The sequence below is a fragment of the Physella acuta genome, unplaced genomic scaffold (assembly GCF_028476545.2).
Source record: "Physella acuta isolate Inbredline_101_S28 unplaced genomic scaffold, ASM2847654v3 ptg000352l, whole genome shotgun sequence".
Taxonomy (NCBI): domain Eukaryota; kingdom Metazoa; phylum Mollusca; class Gastropoda; family Physidae; genus Physella; species Physella acuta.
The window spans coordinates 283673-311290 of record NW_026731871.1 but is presented as its reverse complement, the minus strand read 5'-3'; the positions used below and the strand labels follow the sequence as shown (position 1 = coordinate 311290).

The 27618-nt window shown below is 37.7% G+C and overlaps 2 protein-coding genes across 5 annotated transcripts; one reads left to right on the top strand and one right to left on the bottom strand.

The window, feature by feature from the left end:
- Positions 1–992: 992 nt before the first annotated feature.
- Positions 993–18846, top strand: LOC131941182 (bromodomain adjacent to zinc finger domain protein 1A). Of its 4 annotated transcripts, none has more exons than XM_059300201.1 (28): positions 993–1060; positions 3994–4114; positions 4367–4642; positions 4770–4883; positions 4971–5075; positions 5187–5274; positions 5380–5584; positions 5855–6036; positions 6133–6228; positions 6345–6483; positions 6693–6845; positions 6952–7047; positions 7400–7624; positions 7879–8044; positions 8464–8538; positions 9107–9416; positions 10968–11393; positions 12089–12241; positions 12407–12510; positions 12650–12765; positions 12936–13013; positions 13576–13823; positions 14142–14281; positions 14588–14828; positions 15300–15426; positions 15583–15825; positions 16070–16227; positions 16920–18846. In XM_059300201.1, the coding sequence occupies exons 2-28, from the start codon at positions 4002–4004 to the stop codon at positions 17190–17192; spliced, it is 4650 nt and encodes a 1549-aa protein (XP_059156184.1). In that variant the 5' UTR covers positions 993–1060; positions 3994–4001; the 3' UTR covers positions 17193–18846. The 4 variants fall into 4 exon arrangements, with proteins under 4 accessions (XP_059156184.1, XP_059156183.1, XP_059156185.1 ...); XM_059300200.1 differs by having other exon boundaries at positions 994–1060; positions 3966–4114; XM_059300202.1 differs by lacking the exon at positions 993–1060 and having other exon boundaries at positions 3744–4114; positions 10998–11393.
- Positions 18847–19530: 684 nt separating this feature from the next.
- LOC131941180 (uncharacterized) lies at positions 19531–24751 on the bottom strand. Its single transcript, XM_059300194.1, has 3 exons — positions 24705–24751; positions 20558–20906; positions 19531–20460 (listed from the first exon to the last, which is right to left on the bottom strand). Exons 1-3 carry the CDS (start codon positions 24749–24751, stop codon positions 19531–19533), a joined length of 1326 nt encoding a protein of 441 aa, XP_059156177.1.
- Positions 24752–27618: the final 2867 nt, after the last annotated feature.

Genomic DNA, 27618 nt, shown 5'->3' with positions numbered 1-27618 from the left:
TATAAAAAATATATACTTTAACAAGAGTCCGCTCCTACCAATCCCCCGGAAAATTATTTGTCCGTCCCCCCCCCCCCCCCCCACCGGAGGAAAATGTATCAAAGAAACACTTTTTTTTTAATTTTTATACTGTTTTTGCACACACAAGGAAATATTTACTGTGTAATTGGTAATAAAATAGTTTTTCATATTCAAACATCGACCTGTCATTTTTTTTTTCTTTATCCCACAGGAGTTGCTGCTATAGCATGTAGCCTACTATGATATGCAAGAAAGAAACAAGTCTGCTCAGGGCAGACCTATAATCGGATGCTGGATGGGCGTCGCGCATGTGAGTATTGTTGAAGAGCAAGGCACGGGGGCGACGAGGAAATCCCCTGCTAGATTCCACACCTATTGGCGTGTTACAGTATTTTAGAGACGCACCTAACAATCAGGGATCAACTATAGGTTTTAGGCCCAGTGCTAACTATCAGTGTTTCTCTCAGGCATTTCTTTAAATTTATATAGAAAATATATTCTTATACCATCCCCCCCCCCGTAAAACGTAATCCCCCTCCCTCCCCTCGAAAGTTTCAAGTATCCCCCCCCCCCCCCCGAGAAAAAAGTCTGAAAGAAACACTGCTGACCATATGTCCGTCTATTTCAACATGGTTGCTAAGAGGAGCAAAGACTTAGACCGAGGACGGCAACGGACATACCTGTTGTAAGATTCAGAGCCCGAGTTGCCGATGAAGTCTTTTACAATTACATGCACACAGAGTTATCGTTGAAGGGAAGGATCTAAGAGTCCATTATAATTCAACACACGTGTTGGCGTTGAGTCTACTAGACGCACGCGACACATGCGATTCCCGTTGAAGAGCAAAACACGAAGTCGACGAAGAAAGATGGGTCCGGCAGTTAATGTTGGTCTACTCAACACACTTGGTTTCTCAAATGCACGCTACACAGGCAATTCCCGTTGAAAAGATTACTTTAACTGTTACTACAGCCAAACCAAGTTTTGGCATCGCCGTCCTCCAGTTTTTGATGATCATGGTTGTCAAGCAAATGTAATGTACGTATAGATCTATATAGAATTTTTAAACTGAAAAAAAACATTACAATATTATTTCTGCATCATCCAATCTTGAATTCCCATCTCATTCTCATCTGATCTTTTCGAAGACGATATTTTTATTCTATGATGCTTGTCTACTGATGTTTGCTTTTCTAATGGCGCCCACCCTAGATCTATGTTTCCCCTGTGCTGTAGCTAATGGAATTGTGGGAGAACACCGGGGTCCTTAAAGTTGTACGTGAACTGGCAGGCTGTATTAAGTTGTGTATTGTAATGTAGCAATGCTCTACATTATTGATACAATTTTTTTATCCCTAGAGAAGTGTTTCTTCCAGACTTTTTTCTCTGGGGGTGGGGGGGACGACACTGTTAAAAGTATATATTTTCTAAATAAATTCCATTTCGTTCGGGGGGCGGAAGACTTTCTTCAGGGGGGGGGGGGGTGGGGAATAGCCCCCCCCCCCCCCCTCGAAGAAATGCATGGAAGAAACTTTGCCCTAGAGTCACGCGTTGCTGCGGGGTACGGAAGGGCCTCCATAGCTACGACTTACCCACGGAAGCACGTAAAGAACTATGTCCGGTAACGCCGACGTCCACCTTTGGCTAGATGCCCTCTCGTTGCACCCCCCCCCCCCCTGCGGTTTTAAGGTGTTCCTGGCTTGCGACTGGGACACCAGGACCTCCTGTGAAAGTGTATCGCCCGAGCACCGTAGCAAGAGGCCAGACAAGCCACAGCTCCCAGGACGGGTAGTACGACGTACTGGAGCGGTAGATAAGCCCGAGTCCACCCAGCAGGTGATGGGGTACGCCAAGGAGTGACGAGGACGCATAGCGCGGCACCATAGAACAGCGTCGACTCCTGCCACGGCGTTTAGGGGAAACCGCCCAGGGAGTTTAACTGGGGGGTTAGACTCCCAAGGCGACGGAACCTAACTGCTAGAGCAATCCGAAGTCCCCTGACCCTGTTTTCAAGTGTCCGAAGGCCATCCACGATCGAGCTGGGTACCACGACGGTGGGACGACGTCCTGCGTCGGGTGATGGGCAAGGCAAGCCCGGTGAGAGCCCACGGAAGCGAAGCGACCAAAGCACAGTGTTCAAACCGACATCTTCGTGAGCTGCCAACAGCTCACGCCAAAAGCCAGTTAGTTGGAGTACACAGTGTGGAGGCCGGCCTGGCTAATGGGAGCGTAACTCCTGAGCCGGTGTTCCGTGTCATTTGAGTACCCAGAGTTTCTTCCATGCATCTCATGGGGGGGGGGGGGGGGCTCCACCCATCCCCCCCCCCCGAAGAAAATCTACCGCCCCTACCCCGAACTTATAATTTTGACTTGACACCCGTAGATGTAAGTCCGCCCTCCTCCCCGGAGAACATTGTCTGAGAGAAACAATGAGTAAAGGTAGTCAACGTATAGCATTTGCTTTCCGCTTATGGAACAATGAAATGATTGTCGTCTATATGCACCGAACAGGAATGGGTAGAGGGCGTCTCATCTCTGTTCATCACTGGGATTGATTTGAATAACTCTCATAGACTTAGGGGTCGTCTATAAATGACGTCACTCTATTAAGGTTTATTTTTATACCCCACCCCTCATGACCACAAAAGTGGACAGACCACTTATAATGACCTATATATCCTATAATCTTAGGCCTATATATTGTTCAATATTTGAGTCTAAGTGGATATCCATAGCTCACAGTCGTATTTTGTAGGCCAAGGTAGTCAAGAGAACTGTCTCAAAGAAATATTAAATATTTAGGACCTAGTATCCAAAACCAGAACACAAGAGGAGGTATGCGCGAAAAATGCATGGGCGATGCAGAATGATTGAAATCTCCACGTTAGTGTGGATTAATCACTACACTGAAGTGTAGATCTAGATCTAAATCTACACAAGATTTTGACATCTTAGTTCTTACCCACATAAAAAAGTTGTACTTTCAAACGATTGGGAGTATCTTTTAATGTGTCATTATTGACAAAAAAAAACAACAACAACAAAAACGTTAACATTTTTACAGAACTGGGATATATATGCCATTATAAGCCTAATAGAAATCTTTTCTTATACTTAAATTATTCTCTTAGATATGGATGATGAATCTATATTCTACGGTGGAATCCACCTATATTATTATAATTTCATTTTTAATTACATATGGACTGTTGTGTTTTTCATTCAGTGTATGTTTAGATTTTGTATGAATTTGAAAAAAAAAAGCATAGCAATACTATTACTCAAGTGAACATATTTAGTAGATCTATACTCGTTTTTTTAACAATGGGTAGATCTATATAATTTTCCTTTATGTAACATTTAAAATCCGATAGGCCTAGTTGGAGTGGAAAAAGTAAGTGTGTAGTTTTTCTACTGCTAAAACACAATAAAGTGTGTATTTCCGCGATTATATTTGCATATCTCTACGTCACAAAAATTCGAGCCAATCAAACAACGAGTTATTTTAAGAATACTTCTTTGCTGGGGAGTTTTCCGATTGCAAATTAAACCACTACCTTATAAAAATAATTATTTAAGATGGAAAATGCCTTTCTAAAATTTGAAAAACTAGTTTTTACAATAGAAAAATGATCACTCTAGACAATGGCAAATTTTCCAGATTATTTAACCATATTTCCAATATTATTTTTACTTAAAACTATGGTCTACCCCATACATTGAAAAAAATGCAATGGCACTCATCGTGTGTTCACGCTGGCTTGCATTATGACCTCTTTGTGACGAAGAGACAGCATTAGAGATGTGTCTTCGCATTTCAGCGAAATTCTCTCTCTGATCAAGCGTAATGGGTTCAGAAACGACATATTTTGATGAATAAGTACTTAATTACACTTATTATAATCAAAATACGTGTGTTTACTTATTTTATGTGTGTGAAAAGGGTCTTCGTGTTTCCCTCCAAAACACAGCGAACAACATGCCGCTCCTTCGCAAGCAACCATTTCAAAGGCAGAAAATACCTCACGATCTCGATCCAGAAGAAGAAGTATTTCATTGCAAGATTACTAACGAAATTTTCAGAGATTACAAGTAGGTATTCTCATAATGTTATGTGGTAGGCATGGTAGCGCATTTTGTTTACATTATTCGTCCATTTCCATCTTCTTTCTATCTTAACAAGTGTGTCGAGGAGGCAGGGATCTTTCACGGCAGTACAGCCACCATTCGATTTTAATCATCGACTGTGTTGCAGCGCCATTTTTTTCTGAACTACATTAGATAAACAACCATTCCTTATGTATTGTTTTATCAAATATTGCTTCTTTTTCTGTTCCCCTGCAGTGCATTTTTTGAAAGAATCATCCTTTGCAACAGTTTGGTATGGTCATGTGCAATTACTGGCAGGTCTGGTATGACCTTTCAAGAGGCTGAAGAGTGTGAACAGAAAGCTAAGAGAAATTTATCTACATTTCAAGATAGTCTAAAAAAACCACTGTTATATCTTGCAACTTTAACACACAGAAGTAGGCTGAATGATTTGAATGATGATATTTTTCTCTTTGCAAAAGACCGCTTTTTCATTGGAGAAACATTGGATTATGTTGGTGGCAGCCAAAGGTATTTATTTTATTTCTTTACTTCATACATAGATCTAGATCTTATGTCATTTAGCAGTATTGATTTTGAACATATTTATTAAAAAAGTATAAGAAAAATGAATTAATTGTTTGTAATGTCATTTCAGATCTCCCTGCAAAGTTACTGGGGTCATCCCTCCAAAAGATGTCAAACAAAATGGAGACATCATTGTCATTGATGATTCAGATGATGATTCAAATTCAACATCAGGGCCCAAAAGGTTGTTAAATGAAATATTCATTAATTAAAACTCTAAACTCATTCTTCCATTTAATCAATTGATTATTTTCATTTTTTATTCCAACAGTCAGAAGAAGAAAAAAGGTTCTGGAATTGATCCTGCGAAGTACCAGTATCTCATAAAGCTGACAGAAACTTCAAAAATGGAAACTGTTTCAGCTACCACCTTATGGTAACTTGATTACAAAATGATTAGAATGCATACAATTTAGCATGCGTAACAATGCAGTTTGTTGTATAAAAGTTAAAAGTTATATCTCAACTGGTTTTAATTATTTTTCAGCCGTAAAAGAGGTCTATATTCAAGAGATAGGAGCAAGTTATTCCTAAAGCAACACTGTGGGCCAATAGATGGCCTGTGGAAAGTTAAGGTACACAAATCAAAATATTGTCGTTTATTTTACAAACTTTACCCCTATTCCCTTTCATATATTTTAAAATCCACACAGACTAATTTATTTTTATATTCAATTAAGGAATCAACTTTCAAAAAACTGAACCTAGGAGCAGCAACATTTGAGGATTTCTTTGCTGGTCCCCCACCTGAATTTCAAGTATCTTCTGTTAAGCGGAAAAACAATGTCAAAAGGTCTTTTGATGACAATGAACTTGACTTTGAAGATTCACCAACATACTCAAACAAGACGTTAAAAAATAACAAAGGGCAAAAAGTTAGCAATGGTAATTATACATTAAAAAAGTTATATTCCATATTGAATTGTAGGATTTTAAGATTCAAAATTTATAAGAAGTAAGCCTGTACTCATTGTCATTGTTTCCAGTTAATTTCACTCTGGTCTTGCAGGGTAAATACATTCTCTAGTTCATAAGCTTTAAAAATTGGACATCTTTTACTGTGCTCGTTTTTGAGAAAATCTCAGAGTAAAATACGGTTCTTTTTTTCCCCTATGAAAAAGCACACTTAACTTCAGTGCGAAACATTTTTTTCAGAACCTCAAGTGGAGTATGTTCCTCTCCCTGTACCTGAGGACAGAGGCCATATCAAGGAAAAAATGAAGCAACAGAAGCTTGATGTCAAAAGAAAGCAAATAGAAGAAAAAGAAGCAAAGAAAGAGGAATTAAAAAGACAGATTGAAGCGGAAAAAGTTCGAAGGAAAGAAGAAAAGGAGAAGGTAGCTAATCATTTGAAATAATTTCTTTTAATCTGTAGTAAATAAAGTTGTTCATTAAAATCTTTATATTATCCTCTTTTTTTTTTCTTAATTTAGGAACGAATGAAGAAACTTGAAGAAAAAAGGAGGGAACTGGAAATGTATAAAGAATGGTCAAGACCAAGAGATGATCTCGAATGTGATGACTTAAAAGTATGATACATTGATAATACATTGGTGATTCATTAATATAGAATACTGTAATGTAAAAAAACTTTTTCCGTTTTATATTGTCTTTTATTAACAACATAAATCTAATTATGCTTTAGGAAATGCCAGAGTTTGTGCCTGTACGAACTAGAGTACCAATGGAACTTTTTGGCGATGCTGTGATGATTCTTGAGTTTTCCCACATATTCAAGTCTATATTTGATTTCAAACAGTTTTTCCCAAAAGGCTTTACTTGGGGTTCGTTATAATCTCTTATTGTTCATTATGTTTATAAAATCACTCACTTTTAATCTGATAAAGTTAAATTGTCTTTCAATTTAAAGTAACAATGATTTAGTTGTTTAAACAATTTTGTTATTTTCTGGGTAGCTCGTGCAATACCTTAAAAGTCGCACAGATTAGAGTTGTTAAAAGTATTATTTTGTTAAACATTTGTTTATCTTCAGGGATGATTGAGTCAGCTATAGTGGATCATGAACCGGATGGCCCTCTCTGTGATTTACTTCAAATGTTGCTTTGTGCCTTATTTAATCTTCAAGAAGAAGAAGCTGACGAATATCAAGAACTTGCAAAAGAGAAAGAAGAAAATGCAAAACCTAGTAAGTTTTTAAATGTGTAATGTAAGCATCTCTTTTTGCCAAGTATTTTTTGACAAATTCTCATTCAAGTATATTTCCAAGTCTCAACACCAATCACTATTTTCAGATGAGGATAAGGATGATGACCTTGATGAAGAATTGACTACCAATGAAGTGATTCGCTCAGCAACTATCATGGCTCAGTTTTCACAAAATACACTAGGCAAGTTTGCCGTGTTATGCAATTTTTCTTTTTGTACCAAAGGCAACTGCAAAAATGCTACTTTAACTTTTACTTAAAGTTTGTGTTGATGTTCATTTAGTCTTATTGAATGTTTTTAATTTTTAAAATCTTGACACTGCATTAAAAAAGTTATTTTAAAAAAGGATATATTCACTCTATTTTTCAACATTCTAAAACATGGCATTGTTGTCAATTTTTCTAAACTATAGAAAATTGACTTTACTCTAGAAGTTGTCATCAATGTGTACCTATTTGTTGTCTTTTCAATTATCTTTTCCCAGTTAATATATAATTATTTGCAGTTTAAGTTGATTCTCATCTCTCTCCACAGGCATGCCATTACGTGACACATTACTGGACCAGTTCACCCTGTCAGAGATTGTCAGGATTCACCTCTTGTCCTCTGGTGCCAAAGCTAGCAATAAAAATGCCAGGTTCAGGTACCAGCAGCGCGGTGGCTACACGTCACATGACGATCCTGGGCTGGAGCTTAAACTAAGTGACCCTGGGCTAGTGAAGTCTCTGGCCACAACAAATGTGTTTGACTTGACCCCTTGTGAGCTTTATTTATATTATTAAGCCATACAGTAACTGAGCCCTTATTTCACTGATTTAAACTTGGCTTATATTTAAAAAGAATAGTTTGCACTAAATTTGCCTTAAATATTGGCTTTTATCTTACATTAAAGCTTAAAAATACAGTACCCTTCTTTATTTTTGCAGTTTTTGAACTCACTAAGATTATAATGTACGTAAGAGGGAAAAAAACCTGCAGTTGTAAAATAACTTCTAATTTTATTTTTTTTTCAGCTGAAAAAGTCAAAATTATCAACACTCTTATTCAACAAATTCTGACTTTTGCCATGGTTCGTGATATGATTGAAGAGAACAGCGAGAAGCTGAGGTTAAAAAAATATGATCTCAAACAATTACAGTGGGCTGAGCAGAGGAGAGAAAAGGAAGAACAAGCTAACAGGTAGCTGTCTCACATTCCCTAAACAAAACTAAAACTATCTGGAGTAGTTACAGAAACATTTAATTTTGTTATGTACAGCTGTTTGACCTGCCCATTAAGAAAATTATTTAGCGCTTAAAATATTGAAAAACATGACACATCAATAAATCAGATGCACATAATTTACTGCAATCTCAGTCCCCCCACCCCAATTCACCCCATGCATAAGAATTTCCGAATTTCCATAGTCAGATTAGGTATTAGCTGATTTAATGAAACGTAGATAACTGCTGATTGTTTAGCTCAAATAAATAATTAGTTATTAATCTAACAGATCAAATATTTTAAATTTATTTATTCTTTGAATAAATAATAAATAGCATTAAAAATATGTGTATTTAGTTGAAGGTAACTTCCTAGCTTTTGCTTGTCTGCAACAGGTACAAGAAGATGATGGAAGAGAAAGCTAAAGAACAAGCTCGCAGGATGCAGCAGCTGGTTGCTGAGCAATCAGGGTATGACAGATCACACTTAAATTCTTTCTGTAAATGAAGAGCCTTCTGTCACGTGTTTTTGCGGAAAGGCAGAAAGCAGTGTCATTTCTACCCGTATTACATTTGGGACCTTAGTTTGGGTTAGAATTAGGGACTAGCTGATGATGCTGGTTAAATATTTGTGGGAAAATATTTGTGAGCGTTCACTTTTCAAACCTGACGGACCATGGAGTAAGTGGAGTTACCAGTTCTGTGACCTCAGCATATAAAGGAATAGTGTCATCAGCACTATGCCCAGCCACTTTTACTTTCCCTAATGTGAGTTAGGTACCCATCAGAGCTGGGTGGACTCAGAGATGTTCTACTGACTTGAACCTACATATGAAACTCGAGTCTTTCAGGTTAGCAGTCTAGTGCTCTACCTCAAAGCCACACCATCACATGAGGAAGCACCCTGTTAACATTCTTACAATAAAAAAGTACAAAAGGAGATATTTTAAATTGAAATGTATATTTTAAAAATCTCTCACAGTTTTGTTTAAATTTGTTTTCTTCTTATTGTCTCAAAATTCAATTTGAATAATTTCAGGACAGCCCCAGAAAATGCTATGAATTCTTCTGACTTTGAAGAAAAATCCTTTGAGCAAAAGGAAGCGGAGAAACAAAAAGAACATGACATGGACATGCGTAAAAAAGCAGAGTTTTCTAAAAAAGAATTTGAAATGCTGGACGAAATTGTGAACCTACAAAAAATGGTGTCAATATCTCCGATTGGTAGAGACCGTCTGTTTAGAAGATACTATTTGTTTCCTTCTTTGAGTGGATTGTTTATTGAGGACCACGAGCTTCATGTTCCTGCTTGTGTGCTAAAGCCTGGTGCTGCTGGGGCTGGGACTAAGGTAAGTGGACAAACAGTTCAAGATTTTAATAATTTTTTATTTAATTAAGGAGTCCTAGGAAAGTCTTCTACATAAGCAATGTTTTTCAGCTGCTCAATTTATTAAGTTTTTACTTTCTCTTATATACGTAGCATAGAGAAAGTATTGTAATCGTGCAAAAAAAAAAATCGAGATTTTTACAAATCTCGACGTTTTACACCTCACTGATACGGAAAAACATAATTTTGCAATCTTGTCTGTGTGTGTGTCTGTGTGTAAACAGGATAACTTGAGTACCGTTACAGCTAGGTTGATGAAATTTCATATATAAGTATTATATCAAAATCGTAGATCCGTATCAACTTTTGAGCGATTTCCGACAACCGGAAGTGGTACTTTTTCTACTTTGAATTTTTCAAAAGCCTATAACTTTAGTACTATTTCAGATAGATAAATGAAATTTCACATGTAAGTAAAAGATCTAATTCTCTACCTTCTGTTAAATTTTGAGTAATTTCCGTTGACCGGAAGTAGTAATTTACGCTACTTCCGATTTCTCAAAAAACTAATGTAAATTTTTAAAGTACTAATAACATTGCGCACTATTATGCACATTTTGTTTCGGCGTTTGTTTGGTGCGCAATGTTTTTTTCTATGAGATTCTATTCTATTTTTAAAAGTTTAAGTAATTAAAAATCATGTCTACATTCCAAGTTATATAAGAATATTCGAGAAAGTTTAGGGGAGATCACTCCCGGTTTATTTTTAATAAGCCATTCTTAGCCAACAAAACTATTCTGTTTATGTAGAGCAATATCCTTAGCACTATGAAGTTATTTATTTAGTTTCTTTTAGTAAATGAAACTTAGCCAGCAAAGCTTTTCTGCTTGTGTAGGCACACTAATTTTATCCAACAAAACATTTCAGCTGGTGTGGAGGACTATGTATATTAATTTAATATATTATAAATGTAAATCATTAAGAAATACTTCATGTGATAAAAAAAGTGACCTTACAATAAATTAAATGCTCTCAGAATTTTGTACTTAAGTAACAAGTATTCCCATTACTATTATTAATAAGTGGACTACAACAAAAAAAGTGTGCTGCTAGTAGTACAGTAATATCAGATTTAGTGGCAGGGTCAGAATTAGGGTGAGGGTCCTGGTAGGGTATGGGTTAGGGATGTTGTTTGTGTTACCATTAGTAAATTATATTAGTTTATAGTTAACTATCAGTAACCTAACCTATTCTTGTATGAATAATTGGCTCTTGTTAACCTACATTTTTTTGAAGTTGTAAAGAGTAGGGTGAGAGATTTAATGTGCCATAATTATTTGCCACACTAGTAGTACATGTATGCAAAAAATTAAGAACCTTGACTGCCCATAAGGCAGGTGAAGTAGAGTTCTGTTATTTTTCTATATAGATTTATGAAAAGGATTATCTGGTTAGCACTGTGTCCTGCTGCAGTTGCTAATACTTTGATGTGTCTAATTAACAAGTGCTGAATACTTCCATGTTGCATTTAAATAAATATAAAAAATAGGCATTAATTTTTTTTATCCCTAGCTGAAACTACTACCAGAACTATCATTCCAGGGAGAGAATAAAGAGAACAGCAAAAAATCCAATGGGGATGATTGTATTGTTATCAGTGATGCAGAATCTGACAGCAGCGATGTGAAAGAAGAAGACGACTCAAACAGAGGGAATAAATCTAAAAATGATACAAGAATGGACACAAGTGAGGCCCCACCTGTTTTAGAGAGTGAAGACAAACCAGTTCCGCTCCAGAACCCCACCTGGTCGTTTATCGACACACCTGAGCATCTGGCTGCTCTGATAGCTTGTTTAAACACCAGGGGATTCAGGGAATGTGCTCTGCGCACTGCCCTGATGGAGCTAAAATCTCTACTTGAATCAATTCTAAAAGACTGTCCCTCTGACATGTTGTGTCTACCAGAGGATGGGGGTGAAGAGAAAGCAAGAATTCAGGTGAGTTATGAATTCATTTAATTATATTTGAATGATCTTTTCTTATCAGTGCACAGGATACATGGGACCGGCATAGATTTGTTTCCATTTCTGCTGGTCTCTGATAACATTCTTGGCAGTTTCCCAAGTCAGCTGTTTCTTGACAGTTGTTACTTGGCTATGTCTACTTAGACCTTCCTGATTTCCTTGTCTCTTCAGGTCCTATTTATCGCCATTGTTAGGATTTCATCTGACTCCATACTGAGGGCATTGCTCGTTTAACACATCTATTGCTTCTGAAACTGCTTTTATTTCTCATTGTATGAGTATTTGAACTTCATAGTGATTGATTGCACACAACAAATTCACCTGTTACTTTGGCCTAAATAAATAAATGGCATGTGTGGTCATTAAAATACCTGCTTGGTTCTACTTTTCTAGAGAAAATAAACCAGGAGCCCCTTCGTTGTTGTCCTACTACAGCTTATTCTTCCAACTTTACACTAGCCTTATAGTGCTTGTTGGTTAGATACATTCTTGTGGGGGCCTCTGAGTAAAGAGTTGCAGCCATACCTCTCCACCAGACTAGGTCTCTGAGCCATAAAGCAATACTGCCTTAACATTTGTGTTGAAGATTCTTATCTTACTGTAGAGTGACTAGGCTGTGCACTACACTGAGCTACATAGAGTGTATAATTTTATAATTTTTAAATCAGGCGCTCGCCATGACACGTGGAATCTCCAGCAAAAAAGCCGCCCAAGATGCTCTCATCCTTGACAAAGCTGAGACAACAATGGAGCTCAACTTGAGGGATGCTATCCTGGATATGGAGGATAGGATACATGTGGGTGGTCTAGGTACACTAAAGGTAAGATCCATTTTTTTTCCCAATTTAAATTTTAGTTTCATAGATATTAGAAATATAAATTTTTAAATATATGTTTATAATTGAGTCAATTTTTCAAAAAGTATAATGTAAGATAAGCTAAAATATATTAATAAATCTAACGCAAATTGTAATTTGTATTTCTAGATAAAAAACAGAACTGCATGGAGAGACGCAATATTAAATAGAGGCTACCAATGTCAGACAGATGATCCTTTATTTATGCCATCAGGAAAACCACATATAAACGGGTACATTCTGAATAAATTGACCATAATAAGAATCAGTTTAAAATTTAAATATAATTCATGGTATAAAAATACATCAGATGAAAAAAAATAATAGTGTTTGATTATAAAATACTGACCAAAGTTTTTAAATTTCTGACAGAGGTGAAGATGTATCAACAGAGACACAGGATGTAGAATGTGTTGCGAGGGACCTGGCTAAAGCTTTGGTTCAAATAGCTAGGGGTGTTGAACCTAGATTTATGAAGGATCCTCTTAGTAAGTCTGCATAGATGCTTAGTTTTTTTTTTTTTTAGGAAGTATAAAGTACATCAAAATCAAAACAAATTCTTGTGCTATTTTAATTTTATTTAAGGATTGTTCTTATTTTGAAGGAAATCCAAACTAAATAATTGTCTTAAAAGAAAATTTTATTAAATCTGTTACAGAAGAGGAAGAGACAAAGAGAAAAAAACAGTCAGCTCAGAAAGATAAGAAAAAGAAAGATGAAGAAGATCATTCTGATGGTTAGTGTTAAATTTAATAAACCTTACAGTCCTGTTTTTACTTGTTATTCTTCTTAAAGCAGTGTAGAATTGCTGTAAATTACTTTTATGGACAAACTGGCTTAGAGGAATATTCAGACTAGAATTATTTTGTCTAGCTCTGTATAATTTGTCATTTGGTAAAGTGTGGATGTTGTGCCAGTCATCAGGTCATCATCTGTTCCCTTCTTTTCCCGATGAAGTAGAGTTAATCTGTTTCAATAACTACAGTAGGACAGAGTGGTCAGCACTTAGCCCAGCTGCCTTGGTTTCCCTAACATGAGTGTCAGGTACCAATCAGAGCAGGATGGACACAGGGATGTTCTATTGACTTCAACCTGGACATGAACTCGAGACTTTCGGATTAACAGCCTAACCTACAGATTCAAGCCTGGCATTTAAACGAAAGACTTGTGCCAATCACCATCTATTAATATTTTTTTTTTATTTGGAGAAATGGTTTCTCATCTGGCATTGTTTTTTTTTTACCTTGTGATATTTTTGTAAATAAAATTAATTCTTTTCTCATTTTTATCTCCTGTAGAGGAGAGTTCTGGATCAAAATCCACAAGAAGTCTATATGAACGTTGGGAAGAATCTCTCTTGTCTGCCACCAGCTTGTCACAGGTCTACCTACACTTGGCTACACTGGATAAAAGCATTGTGTGGGCCAAGTCTACCCTAGAGACACGATGCAAGCTTTGTAGGCGGAAGGGCGACCCTGAGAAGATGTTGTTATGTGATGGCTGTGACAGAGGTCACCACATGTACTGTTTGAAACCACCAATGGAGGTATGACACTTGTGTGAAAACATAGTATGGTTGTTTATTTTTTTCCAGCCAATCAGAATGTTGCTTGAGTTTGGCATTAAATGTAAAAGTAATTAAAAAGTTAATTTCCATGCAATGTTTGGTTTGAAATTAAAACCATAAGGATAGTAACAGAGAAATGAAAATAAATGTCTTATACATTTCTATTCAATACTGTTTATGTAAACTAAATTGTCTTCTCGTAATAATATAGTCTATATTAATTGTTCTAGTAGATCTAGTTACACTAGAGGTGTGTATAGAACTCAAGAATATTCCGTAAATTGTTTTTCCTTCTAGATTGTTCCAGTTGGTGATTGGTTTTGTTCAGAATGTCGACCCAAGCAAGCACCACGTAGTCCAGTCAGGAAAGGCAGGAGGAAAACTTTCCTGGATTCTGAGGAAGATGAGCCTTCACAGAACGAGGAAGAAAATGAGTAGTAAGTACACGCTAACTATATCTTTATTTTTTATTTAATACCAGAATTATAGGTTTACAAACAACTTATGGATTAGCAACACCCCACATAACATTGTTGGTATTAGTACAACCCTGCTCAAATTCATAGCCCAATCATTATTATTACATTCAATCGGAGTTAATGGCTAATAAATTAGAACCTGTCACTTAATAGATGATGTTAAATTGGAGTACTATCTTATAGGAAAAAAAAAGGTTAAATTATAATTTGCTCAAAAAGGTTACAGATAGCCTTAATTCTCATTGCTGCTGTTGCTAAATTTAGCGCTGATGACACTGTCACTGAGCAAAATGATGATGACTTTGAGGCTGAAGATGACGAAGATTCACAAGACAGTGACGACAGATTAGCAGAGGATGATGATGACGATGATGTGGACATGGAGCTGAAGGATGACCCAGAGGAAGATGTGTGTGTGGGTTGTAAAACGCCCGGCATGCTCATATGTTGTGACTGTTGTCCAAGGGCGTACCACCTTCATTGTGCCAAACCTCCTTTAAAAAAAGTAAGTTTGCTTAGTTGTTAATGTAAATTGTTTCATGATGCTTAAGTTAGTGAATGGAAGAATGAATATTAAAACACCAAGATGTTTCAGTTAAGAGTACATGTTCAAAACAGACCCTTTCATTTTATTTTAATTCACTGCTGTATAAATAACCACAGTCCACCGATAATGTCAATACATTATTGGTGGACTGTGGTTATAATGTTGGTTTGTATTATTAGATTGAATCAAAAAGTCCTTAATTTCAATTTCTGAAATTAATTCATGTTATTTTCTGAAGTTTATTATTTACTTATCAAAGAAGCATTTTAGTTATATAATCTGAATGCGCAATATTTTAGGTTATGCTAAAAATTTAATTTGAATGGTAATTTGCACATAAATGTTTTTAGTAGAAATAGAAACATTTCTTATGCTGTTTCCACCTTCTAAGTGTTATAAATTACTTAAAAATACTTCTTCACTTTTCAGGTTCCTAAAGGCAAATGGATGTGTCAAGTTTGTATGGGCATTGATAGGGCAGGAAAAATTAAGATTGGTTCTGGTGGAAAAGGAGGGAAGTTGAAAGGAAAAGGCAAGAGTACAGATAAAGTGAAAAGTAAGTTTGCATGTAAACAATGAAGTAAAAAGTATTGGATAAACTGATTTAATTGTCAAAATTCTAGATTTGCATACTTTATTTTAAAAATGCCAAATTTTCTTGATATTAACTTTTTTTTTCCTCCCTCCCTCTGCCCACACAAAAATCTTGCAGCTAAAGACAGAAAGTCAGGCAGCAGTACTAAATCTACACCAACCGTGGGCCGTCCAAGAAAAGATAGTCCAAGAAACAGTCCCATACTTGGGAGACCACCTAAAAAAAACTCATTGTCCAGTCCAGTACTAGGCAGACCACCAAAAAAACATTCATTGCCCTTGCCAGATAAACAAAGCCCTGGTGAAACCAAACCTAAAAGAGGCAGACCAAAATCAAGATTTTCACTTGATGCTGCAGATGGTAAGTCTCAAACATGTTAATGTAATGAATTCTTTTAGCTGATATTCAGATACTGTAATAATAAAATACTGTAAAACTGATATTCAGAAATACTGAAACATGTAGTCAGACTTTAGTAACTGTATACTATTTTATTTTGTTTAGTTGAAAAACTGTAGTACTAACTGTTGTATTGTGCTAACTGTTAAAAAATTTCAACCCGCTAGAATTAATTTTAAAAAAATTAAAAAAAAATTATCTTCAGACCCAGATCCCATTATTCGGTTGATGAAACCCATTATGCCCAGTTCCAAAAGGGCAAATGGCCAACAGCAGCAGCTTAGGGCAGCAGAAGAACTCATTAATGAACTTATCAAACATGAGGATTCCTGGCCATTTTTGAAACCTGTGGATAAGAAACTGGTGAGCTAATATAGTGTTTGTTTGAATCAGTGATACCTATGATGATGCATACAGCAAAAGGGGGTAGGAGATGGTGGTATAGAATTGTAGAATATTGAGTCATATAAGGTTACCCAATAATTTCTTTGCAATAGTTGAAAAGGGAGAAGGGGTTGCATAGAAATGTTACATAATATGAGGTGTGGTGGTCTTAGGAAGTGTATAATAATGGGGTAGAGGGGTGGGTAGAAAACGCCAGATTTTTGTTTTATATTACATGTGCAAGATCCCTTGTATTTATAGTTACTGTTGGATTAGTGAGCTTATGTTAAATAGCCATTTCTATTACATAGCAAATTAATACCCTTTTGAAACTAATAACTCACAAATATTGCATGAAGGCTATTATTTTAAGATCTGCACCTTTAGCAGAAAATCTTACACCCAGAGATTAACATAGTTTCTTGTGTACTATTTGTTATACCAGGTTATATTCACGACTGAAGTTTCAAAAGTCAAACTTATAAAATGTTAACAAATATTAATAGAAAATCTATTCACAAAAGTTCCATAAATCCAATTTAACAAATTGTTTGTAACATCCACAGGTTCAGATCAATAGCCATACTTGTAAAATGTTAACAAATATTAACAGAAAATCTATTCACAAAAGTTTCATGGTCAATTTAGTAAATTATTTGTAACATCCACAGGTTCCAGATTACTACAATGTTATAAAGAGACCAATGGACTTTGGAACCATCAGGAATAAAATCCACGCCTTCACATACAAGAGACCTTCAGAGATGCTAGATGACGTCAGGCAGATCTTCAACAACTGCATCGAGTACAATAACAGAAACAGCCCTGAGTACAAGGCATATTTCCGTCTCAGCAAACACTTTGACAAGCGGGTCAGGGAGCTGTCACTCCATGAAGATGTAGAGACTCCTGGTAAAAATAGCAAAGGTCGGGTATCCGTGTGATGGTGTACTAGTTTTAGTCTTTCCGTGACTTGTTTAGCTACCTATTTTATGTACGGCCAAGGGGCTGTACTCTAACCACATTCAAGAATCCTGTGCCCTGTGACATGAAAACTTGTTCTATTCCAGTGTAAGTTAAAATAAATTAATTTTACTAACCGCAATATGTCGTTTACTTTTAAGAAGAAGAAAATGTTCATTTAAAATGACGGCAGTGGAACTTCATTTTGATTGTGCAGTTTGATATGTTTCATGGTTAATGAAGACATCGATTGACTGTTTGTTGTGATGAAACAGACATTAAGGACTGAATGAAAGATTAACTTAATTTATTTTATGCTTATTAAACATTGCTCTTTGTCAGTTAGAATATTGTTTGTTTTCAAGTCCAGCTACTGAAAAAAAATAAAATAGCGTTCAGATCACTTAGATTATTCTTAGATGACTGCAGTGTTCCTCATAGGAACTATTGTTGTTGATTAATGGCCCCAAAAAATTATCTTTGTTAATCACATGTATATAAGTGGCATAACCTATAAATAGCTTGTTTGTTGCGAATCTTGTCATGCATGTTTAGTACATTGATTTTTTTTTTAATGAACAGACCCATGTGTTATAAAAATGTTGATTAAAACAACAAAATGTAATTAGCTGTATATTATTTTGTTGAAAATTTAAATTTTAGATTTATTAAAATAATGCTTGTTTCACAAGTAAAACCGCCTGTTACTTTTCACACAATAATAGTTCAAACATACCTCTGAATTTCTACCAGATTATTGTGTTTGATCTGATATAGGATAGATTCATGAATTTAATTGTTACTTTAAAAAAAAAAGACTGCTTGCCTATTTTAAATAGAGCTTGCAGTAAAACTTATTGCTTTGCCCAAACATTCCCTCTACGCACTTAACTAATACAATTGACGGACACAAAGACCTATTGTTTTACCTTAAATATATTTTTAAGAACTAGTGACATCTGTTTTACATTCGTTTAATAAAATGAAATTCATATAAAAAAATTTTTTTTAGTTCGTTTACAAATAGTGTAATGTGGACTGAGGAGATGAATAAAAACCTGCAGATAAAAATAGGTCAGCGTTAAGTTTTGTTTAGAGGATCTAAGATGCTTTTTACATCCATGGTAGAGCGCTCTTTCTTAACAATTTATTTACCTCTTGTCGAATGTCTCCTCTAGTCAGACCTAATCATTGTCGCAGCTTTGCTTTTGTAACCTTTTGTAAAGACTAAGTGGTCTTTAAAGGGTTAAATTTGTTTTAGACATGTTTTTCTACATTTAAAAAAAAGAAAATATAGTTAAGTTTTGATTGTCTTAAAATTATATTGTGTAAGTCTTGAGGCGAGAATGATGATGTAGACAGTGGATAAAAAATATTTTATATTAAATTGGTTTCAAACAATCATGGTGACTTAATTTTATTAATGTGTGGAGAATATGGACGGACCAAAAACAGTTGACCCAATAGGTTACAATTTTTCAACATGAAATATTTCAATAGAGACCCGAGATAAGAATGTTTACACAAAGGACTTGTCAGCTGAGTGAGTTATTTTTTAAAGTAGCCTTTGTGTTGTCTTACAACATGTACATGATGTATTGTTTTTATTGAATAAATAAATTGGTTTCCAACTGAGACTGATGAAGTTTTTTTTTTTTTCATTGTTTCTGATTAGAGTGAGATGGTTTGATGGAGTCTTTTTAATATGTTGTCAGATTTTTATTGAGTCTAGTACTGATGGAATCAGATTTTGATGGGGGTCGGCAAAAGCTCATGGTTGATAAATTCGAAAAAAGTCTCGAGTTAAACCCCCTGCAGAAAAGGCTCGATCCCTCCCAACACTAAAAATTAAGAACGAAGAAGAAGATTTTGATGGTGTCAAATTTTTGCGGCTTCACAATTTCTCATGGTCATTCTGACGTTAGGCCTACAACCACGTGAACGTATTTTCAAGGTGAGCAACTCGTCTGGGAGAGAAAACTCTAAAACCAAACAACTGATGCTAACACCGTCACTGGGAGTATGACCTTCCAGTAAAGGTCACCAGCCAGGGCGCAAAAGTTCCTAGATGAGCTTCAACTACCACGTGATTGTGACCAAGGCGAGCCATCTAGATGGAGACATCCGGCTGTGGTCAGGTATGGAGAGGGGTGGACTCCGCCATGTGACACTTAGCCCTAGACACAACTCTGTCGTGCCCCAACAAGGGCAAAGGGGTGATTTAGATAATGGTAAATGTCCCACGTCTCGCACAGTCTGCCTCACGTCTTGCACTGTCTGCCCCACGTCTTGCACTGTCTAGCACTGTCTGCCTCACGTCTAGCACTGTCTGCCCCACGTCTGGCACTGTCTGCCCCACGTCTGGCACTGACTGTCTGCCCCACGACTTGCACTGTCTGCCCCACGTCTTGCACTGTCTGCCCCACGTCTTGCACTGTCTGCCCCACGTCTTGCACTGTCTGCCTCACGTCTTGCACTGTCTGCCCCACGTCTTGCACTGTCTGCCTCAGGTCTTGCACTGTCTGCCCCAAGTCTGGCACCGACTGTATGCCCCACGTCTGGCACTTTCTGCCCCACCTCTGGCACTGTCTGCCCCACGTCTTGCACTGTCCCACGTCTGGTACTGTCTGCCTCAGGTCTGGCACTGACTGTCTGCCCCACGTCTTGCACTGTCTGCCCCACGTCTTGCACTGTCTGCCCCACGTCTAGCACTGTCTGCCCCACGTCTAGCACTGTCTGCCCCACGTCTAGCACTGTCTGCCCCACGTCTGGCACTGTCTGCCCCACGTCTGGCACTGTCTGCCCCACGTCTTGCACTGTCTGCCCCACGTCATGCACTGTCTGCCCCGCGTCTTGCACTGTATGCCTCAGGTCTTGCACTGACTGTCTGCCCCACGTCTTGCACTTTCTGCCCCACGTCTTGCACTGTCTGCCCCACGTCTTGCACTCTCCCACGTCTAGCACTGTCTGCCCCACGTCTGGCACTGTCTGCCTCACGTCTTGCACTGTCTGCCCCACGTCTGGCACTGTCTGCCTCAGGTCTTGCACTGTCTGCCCCACGTCTTGCACTCTCCCACGTCTTGCACTGTCTGCCCTACGTCTAGCACTGTCTGCCCCACGTCTGGCACTGTCTGCCCCACGTCTGGCACTGTCTGCCCCACGTCTGGCACTGTCTGCCCCACGTCTTGCACAGTCTGCCTCAGGTCTTGCACTGTCTGCCCCACGTCTTGCACTCTCCCACGTCTTGCACTGTCTGCCTCAGGTCTTGCACTGTCTGCCCCACGTCTTGCACTGTCTGCCCCACGTCATGCACTGTCTGCCCCGCGTCTTGCACTGTCTGCCCCACGTCTGGCACTTTCTGCCCCACGTCTGGCACTGTCTGCCCCACGTCTGGCACTTTCTGCCCCACGTCTGGCACTGTCTGCCCCACGTCTGGCACTTTCTGCCCCACGTCTTGCACTGTCTGCCCCACGTCTTGCGCTGTCCCACGTCTTGCACTGTCTGCCCCACGTCTGGCACTTTCTGCCCCGCGACTAGCACTGTCTGCCCCACGTCTTGCACTGTCTGTCCCACGTCTTGCACTGTCTGCCCCAGGTTTGGCACTGTCTGCCCCACGTCTTGCACTGACTGTCCCACTGTCTGCCCCACGTCTTGCTGTCTGTCCCACTGTCTGCCCCACGTCTGGCACCGACTGTCTGCCCCAGGTTTGGCAGTGATGTTAGGCTGAGATTTTGGTTTCCGTCAGTTGTTATACTGAGGGAAGTGCAGGGGCTGCCTCATGCTTAACTTGTGTGGCTGGTAGCAGTGTTTCTTCCAGGCATCTCTTCGGGTCTACCGCCCCCCCCCCCCGAACGAAATGGAATTTATATAGAAATTATATACTTTTAACAGTGCCCCCCCCCCCCTCGAAAATTTCAAGTGCCCCCCCCCGGAGAAAAAAGTCTGAAAGAAACACTGGCTGGTAGGCCTCTGTCAGGGCTGAGCATGTGCCGTCCTTAATGTTTCTGTTCGTCCTTGAAGTAGTCAAGTTCAGAGTTTCTTCCAGGCATCTCTTCGAAAAAACTCTACCGCCCCCCCCCCCCCCCGAACGAAATGAAATTTATATAATTTATATAGAAAATATATACTTTTAACAGTGTCCGCCCCCCCCCCCGAAAAAAGTCTACCGCCCCCCCCCCCCCCCCGGAGAAAAAAGTCTGAAAGAAACACTGGCTGGTAGGCCTCTGTCAGGGCTGAGCATGTGCCGTCCTTAATGTTTCTGTTCGTCCTTGAAGTAGTCAAGTTCAGAGTTTCTTCCAGGCATCTCTTCGAAAAAACTCTACCGCCCCCCCCCCCCCCCCGAACGAAATGAAATTTATATAATTTATATAGAAAATATATACTTTTAACAGTGTCCGCCCCCCCCCCCCCCCGAAAAAAGTCTACCGCCCCCCCCCCCCCCGGAGAAAAAAGTCTGGAAGAAACTCTGGTCCAGTTTGTGGCAGTGTGTAGTGGGGTGTCTCAGACTCGGGGAGTCTCAGGTAAGGTGAGATGTGATGCTGCTACTGCTGGTATTCAACAGTATGGAGCCCGTAAGAACTTTGTAATAACATCTTCGGCAGGGCTTGTGTTATGCTATTTTACTTATTTCAACTGATAATTATATCACGGCAGCTAATATTTATAATGTGAAATACATAAACGGTAATTAAGAGTCACAGTAGACATGAATATCGGCCATGAACCCGGCATGGGCTCTATGACTGAAATGTTGCATGCGAGTGAAGGGCAATTTTTTACTTTCTCGTATATACGAAGTATAGAGAAAGTCTTGTAATCGTGCAAAAAAAAAAAAAATCGAGATTTTTACAAATCTCGACGTTTTACACCTCACTGATACGGAAAAACATAATTTTGCAATCTTGTCCGTATGTCTGTGTGTGTCTGTCTGTGTGTATGTAAACACGATAACTTGAGTACCATTACAGTTAGGTTGATGAAATTTTATATATAAGTATTTTATCAAAATCGTAGATCCGTATCAACTTTTGAGCGATTTCCGATAACCGGAAGTGGTACTTTTCAACTTTGAATTTTTCAAAAGCCTATTACTTGAGTACTATTTCAGATAGATAAATAAAATTTCACATGTAAGTAAAAGATCTATATCTCTACCTTCTGTCAAATTTTGAGTAATTTCCGTTGACCGGAAGTACTAATTTACGCTATTTCCGATTTATCAAAAAACGCATGTAAATTTATAAAGTACTAATAATATTGGATTAAAAATCATAACTGTCCCGAGTTCCCATCCCCTGTTGTTTTATATAAGAATATTCGAGAAAGTTTAGGGGAGATCACTCCCGGTTTATTCTCTTACATATTAAATTATGTGTAATATTTTGTATCAAAGGTTGTCTCGCTACCACTATTCCGCTCTATTATACGTGCATTTTGGTGCGCAATCGTTTTTAATCATGAAACTCTATGGTATTAAAAAAATTTAAATTTCTGTGAAAAAGTTGCATAAAAAACGTTTTAATAACAAGCTTTTTTGTAATAATGCACTTAAAGGAGAAAATAAATGATTTTCTGGAAATATATAATAATACATGACTATTTAATTTAATAAATGCAGAAAAGCGTGGGTCTCATACCTACATTTTGGTAAAGATATCCAATAGATAATTTAGTGACTCACGCGTAATTTTTTTTTATAGTTGTCCTATTTTGGGAACTCTTGGTGATTTTAAAATCTCGAAGCAAGGCTTAGAAACAAATAAACGCCATGTTTTGTATCAATGGAGTTCATGTTCACAACAATTAATTTTACTCAAAATTTTTCTCTCTCTGGCTAACGAGATTTCGGATTTTAAGCGAGATATACTGAGACTTACACGCGTTATTATAAAAGTCCTAGATGTATATTATTTCCTGGGCGTTCGCACTTACTTTTGATATAATTGTTTTAGATGTTCATAAAATATTCAATATTCAAAAAACTATTTATTTTACCGTATCTGGATATTGGTAAAAGTGTGCTGTACTTAACGCACACGAACTTTGGAATTCCTAAGAAAAACTCATCGACCTTTCTGTTTAGCACTTTAGACCTAGATCGTTCTCTAAGACCTTTTCTTAGAGCTTTCAGGGGATCTTGTGCTATCGGAAATAGGTCTTTGTGGCTAGGATGAACAAGTTTCTAATGCAAGTTTAATAAACTTAACGCGTACCAAATTATACATATAGTTTTAAATTTTTAAGAATTTTCGGATATTAAGGGAGATATATCGAGACTTACACGCGTTATTATATCGCAATTTTGATATAATTTTTTAAAGATGTTCATAAAATATTCAATATTCAGCATCCAATTTTATTTTACGTATCTGAATATTGGTAAAAGTGTGCTGTGCCTGGGAAAAGGTCATCGTGGCATATTTCACGATGTTAACGCACACTAACTTGCAGATAGAATTTGGAATTCTTGTGAACTCGTCGACTTTGGACTGTTATAGCACTTTAGACCATGAACGTTCTCTAAGACCTTTTCTTAGAGCTTTCAGAGGATCCTGTGCTATCGGAAATAGGTCTTTGTGGCTATGATGAACACGTTTCTAATGCAAGTTTAATAAACTTAACGCGTACTAAATTGCACTTATAGTTTGAAATTTTTAAGAACTCGTCGCCCTTCGCGATCTAGTACTTTCGTTCTAGAACGTTCTCTAAGACCTTCTCTTAGAGCTTCCGGAGGAACTTGTGCTATCGGAAATATAGGACTGCCCACTGGTACGGTTTTGCCCCGTAACTTTACGATTTTAACCCTCGGGTTACTAGATATTTTACGATTAAATAATGCTACCGCGGTTACCGTTTCGCCGACCATTTAAATACAAAATTTCGCAGTACGCCGCGAAACCGATTTACAAGGTTTTATCGTTTTTCCGTAGCGTGATTGTAATGAAACTAATAGTCACTTTTTATTCGCAATTCTGAATATATATTTGCGCATGCGTGAACTATGTTTCCCTACGTAGGGGCTATTGATGAATCGAATATTAGATCTATCGATATGAATATGCGTGTTCGTTCTGAAAAATAAAGCGAAGCAATCACTAAAATGACGGAGAACCTAAAAAAAAAATGCATTAAATTTCATAAAAATCTGTAATTCAATTACGAGTAATGAAGGCTGAATTTGTTGATGCTTGCTAAAATAACAAGACCCACGCTTTGATTTTTTTTCCTAGTTGTCGAATTTTGGGAACTTTTGGTGATTTTTAAAATCTCGAAGCAAGGCTTAGAAAAAAATAAAAGCCATGTTTTGCATCAATGGGGTTCATGTCCACAACAATTAATTTTAATTACAAAATTTTTTCTCACTCTGGCTAACGAGATTTCGGATATTAAGCGAGATATACCGAGACTTACACGCGTTATTATATCGCAATTTTGATATAATTTTTTAAGATGTTCATAAAATATTCAATATTCAGCATCCAATTTTATTTTACCGTATCTGAATATTGGTAAAAGTGTGCTGTGCCTGGGAAAAGGTCATCGTGGCATATTTCACGATGTTAACGCACACTAACTTGCAGATAGAATTTGGAATTCTTGTGAACTCGTCGACCTTGGACTGTTATAGCACTTTAGACCTTGAACGTTCTCTAAGACCTTTTCTTAGAGCTTTCAGAGGATCTTGTGCTATCGGAAATAGGTCTTTGTGGCTATGATGAACACGTTTCTAATGCAAGTTTAATAAACTTAACGCGTACTAAATTGATTTTTAAAATCTCGAAGCAAGGCTTAGAAAAAAATAAAAGCCATGTTTTGCATCAATGGGGTTCATGTCCACAACAATTAATTTTAATTACAAAATTTTATCTCACTCTGGCTAACGAGATTTCGGATATTAAGCGAGATATACCGAGACTTACACGCGTTATTATATCGCAATTTTGATATAATTTTTTAAGATGTTCATAAAATATTCAATATTCAGCATCCAATTTTATTTTACCGTATCTGAATATTGGTAAAAGTGTGCTGTGCCTGGGAAAAGGTCATCGTGGCATATTTCACGATGTTAACTCACACTAACTTGCAGATAGAATTTGGAATTCTTGTGAACTCGTCGACCTTGGACTGCTATAACACTTTAGACCTTGAACGTTCTCTAAGACCTTTTCTTAGAGCTTTCAGAGGATCTAGTGCTATCGGAAATAGGTCTTTGTGGCTATGATGAACAAGTTTCTAATGCAAGTTTAATAAACTTAACGCGTACTAAATTGATTTTTAAAATCTCGAAGCAAGGCTTAGAAAAAAATAAAAGCCATGTTTTGCATCAATGGGGTTCATGTCCACAACAATTAATTTTAATTACAAAATTTTATCTCACTCTGGCTAACGAGATTTCGGATATTAAGCGAGATATACCGAGACTTACACGCGTTATTATATCGCAATTTTGATATAATTTTTTAAGATGTTCATAAAATATTCAATATTCAGCATCCAATTTTATTTTACCGTATCTGAATATTGGTAAAAGTGTGCTGTGCCTGGGAAAAGGTCATCGTGGCATATTTCACGATGTTAACTCACACTAACTTGCAGATAGAATTTGGAATTCTTGTGAACTCGTCGACCTTGGACTGCTATAGCACTTTAGACCTTGAACGTTCTCTAAGACCTTTTCTTAGAGCTTTCAGAGGATCTAGTGCTATCGGAAATAGGTCTTTGTGGCTATGATGAACAAGTTTCTAATGCAAGTTTAATAAACTTAACGCGTACTAAATTGATTTTTAAAATCTCGAAGCAAGGCTTAGAAAAAAATAAAAGCCATGTTTTGCATCAATGGGGTTCATGACCACAACAATTAATTTTAATTACAAAATTTTATCTCACTCTGGCTAACGAGATTTCGGATATTAAGCGAGATATACCGAGACTTACACGCGTTATTATATCGCAATTTTGATATAATTTTTTAAGATGTTCATAAAATATTCAATATTCAGCATCCAATTTTATTTTACCGTATCTGAATATTGGTAAAAGTGTGCTGTGCCTGGGAAAAGGTCATCGTGGCATATTTCACGATGTTAACTCACACTAACTTGCAGATAGAATTTGGAATTCTTGTGAACTCGTCGACCTTGGACTGCTATAGCACTTTAGACCTTGAACGTTCTCTAAGACCTTTTCTTAGAGCTTTTAAAGGATCCTGTGCTATCGGAAATAGGTCTTTGTGGCTATGATGAACAAGTTTCTAATGCAAGTTTAATAAACTTAACGCGTACTAAATTGCACATATAGTTTGACATTTTTAAGAACTCGTCGCCCTTCGCGATCTAGCACTTTCGTCCTTGAACGTTCTCTAAGACCTTCTCTTAGAGCCAGAGGCGTATCCAGGTTTTCGTTGTAGGGGGAGCGAAAAGATAAAAAAAAGGCGCCGAATTTTTAATACGTTCTATATACGTGTATTATATATATATATATATATATATGTTACGGTCAAAGCCCGAAGTGCGGCCAAAGCGCGGATTGGCCGGCCAATCCGCGCATTGGCCGGCTCTCTTGGCCAAAGCCCGAAGAACTTAGCACTAAGATCTTATTTCGTACATTGGCCGGCCAATGCGCGCACTGGCCGGGACGCACTGGCCAAAGTCCGAAGCGCTTAAAATTGACAGCGTATTTTGTACATTGGCCGGCCAATTATTTTGGGTGCGTTTTCATTTAAAGTAACGTATTGTTCAGCTCTTGTTTGTATAGCATTCTATATGCAAGGCGACATGGACCAAAAGGGCCGTCAGACCATGAGACAGACATAGCAGATGGCTGTCAAAAGAAAAAAATGTAAATCCATGTTAGTTTCCATATAAGGGCCCTGGATAAAATAATTACTGAGGAAGATCTTGAGAACATTGAACAAGAAATGGAGGTTGCCACAAATGCAACGACATCCTCAGCTAACACATCTACTGCCGTGGCGGAACGCCCAGACCAGTTGCGTGACAATAATGTGGCCAACAGATTCTGTATAGTTTGTGAAAAACATTGTAGTGCAGCTCATTCTTTTGGATCCTGTGGCAACGATGTCCATGCAACTTGTGAAATACCCAATGAAGCAGACGAAGGATACGGAGGGAACAATACCTGCAGATTGTGTCACAATAAACAAGACATCATGGAACACAGATAAGCAGCTCATACTGGCTTGCAAACTCAAGGTGCTAAGATGCTTAAAACATCAAATACAAAATTTAAAGAATTTTTTTTACCGGGACGAACTGAAATTTAGATAATTTATATAGAAAATATATACTTTTAACAGTGCCCGCCCCCCCCCCCCCGAAGAAAGTTTACCGCCCCCCCCCCCGAAAATTTCAAGTGCCCCCCCCCCCCGGAGAAAAAAAGTCTGGA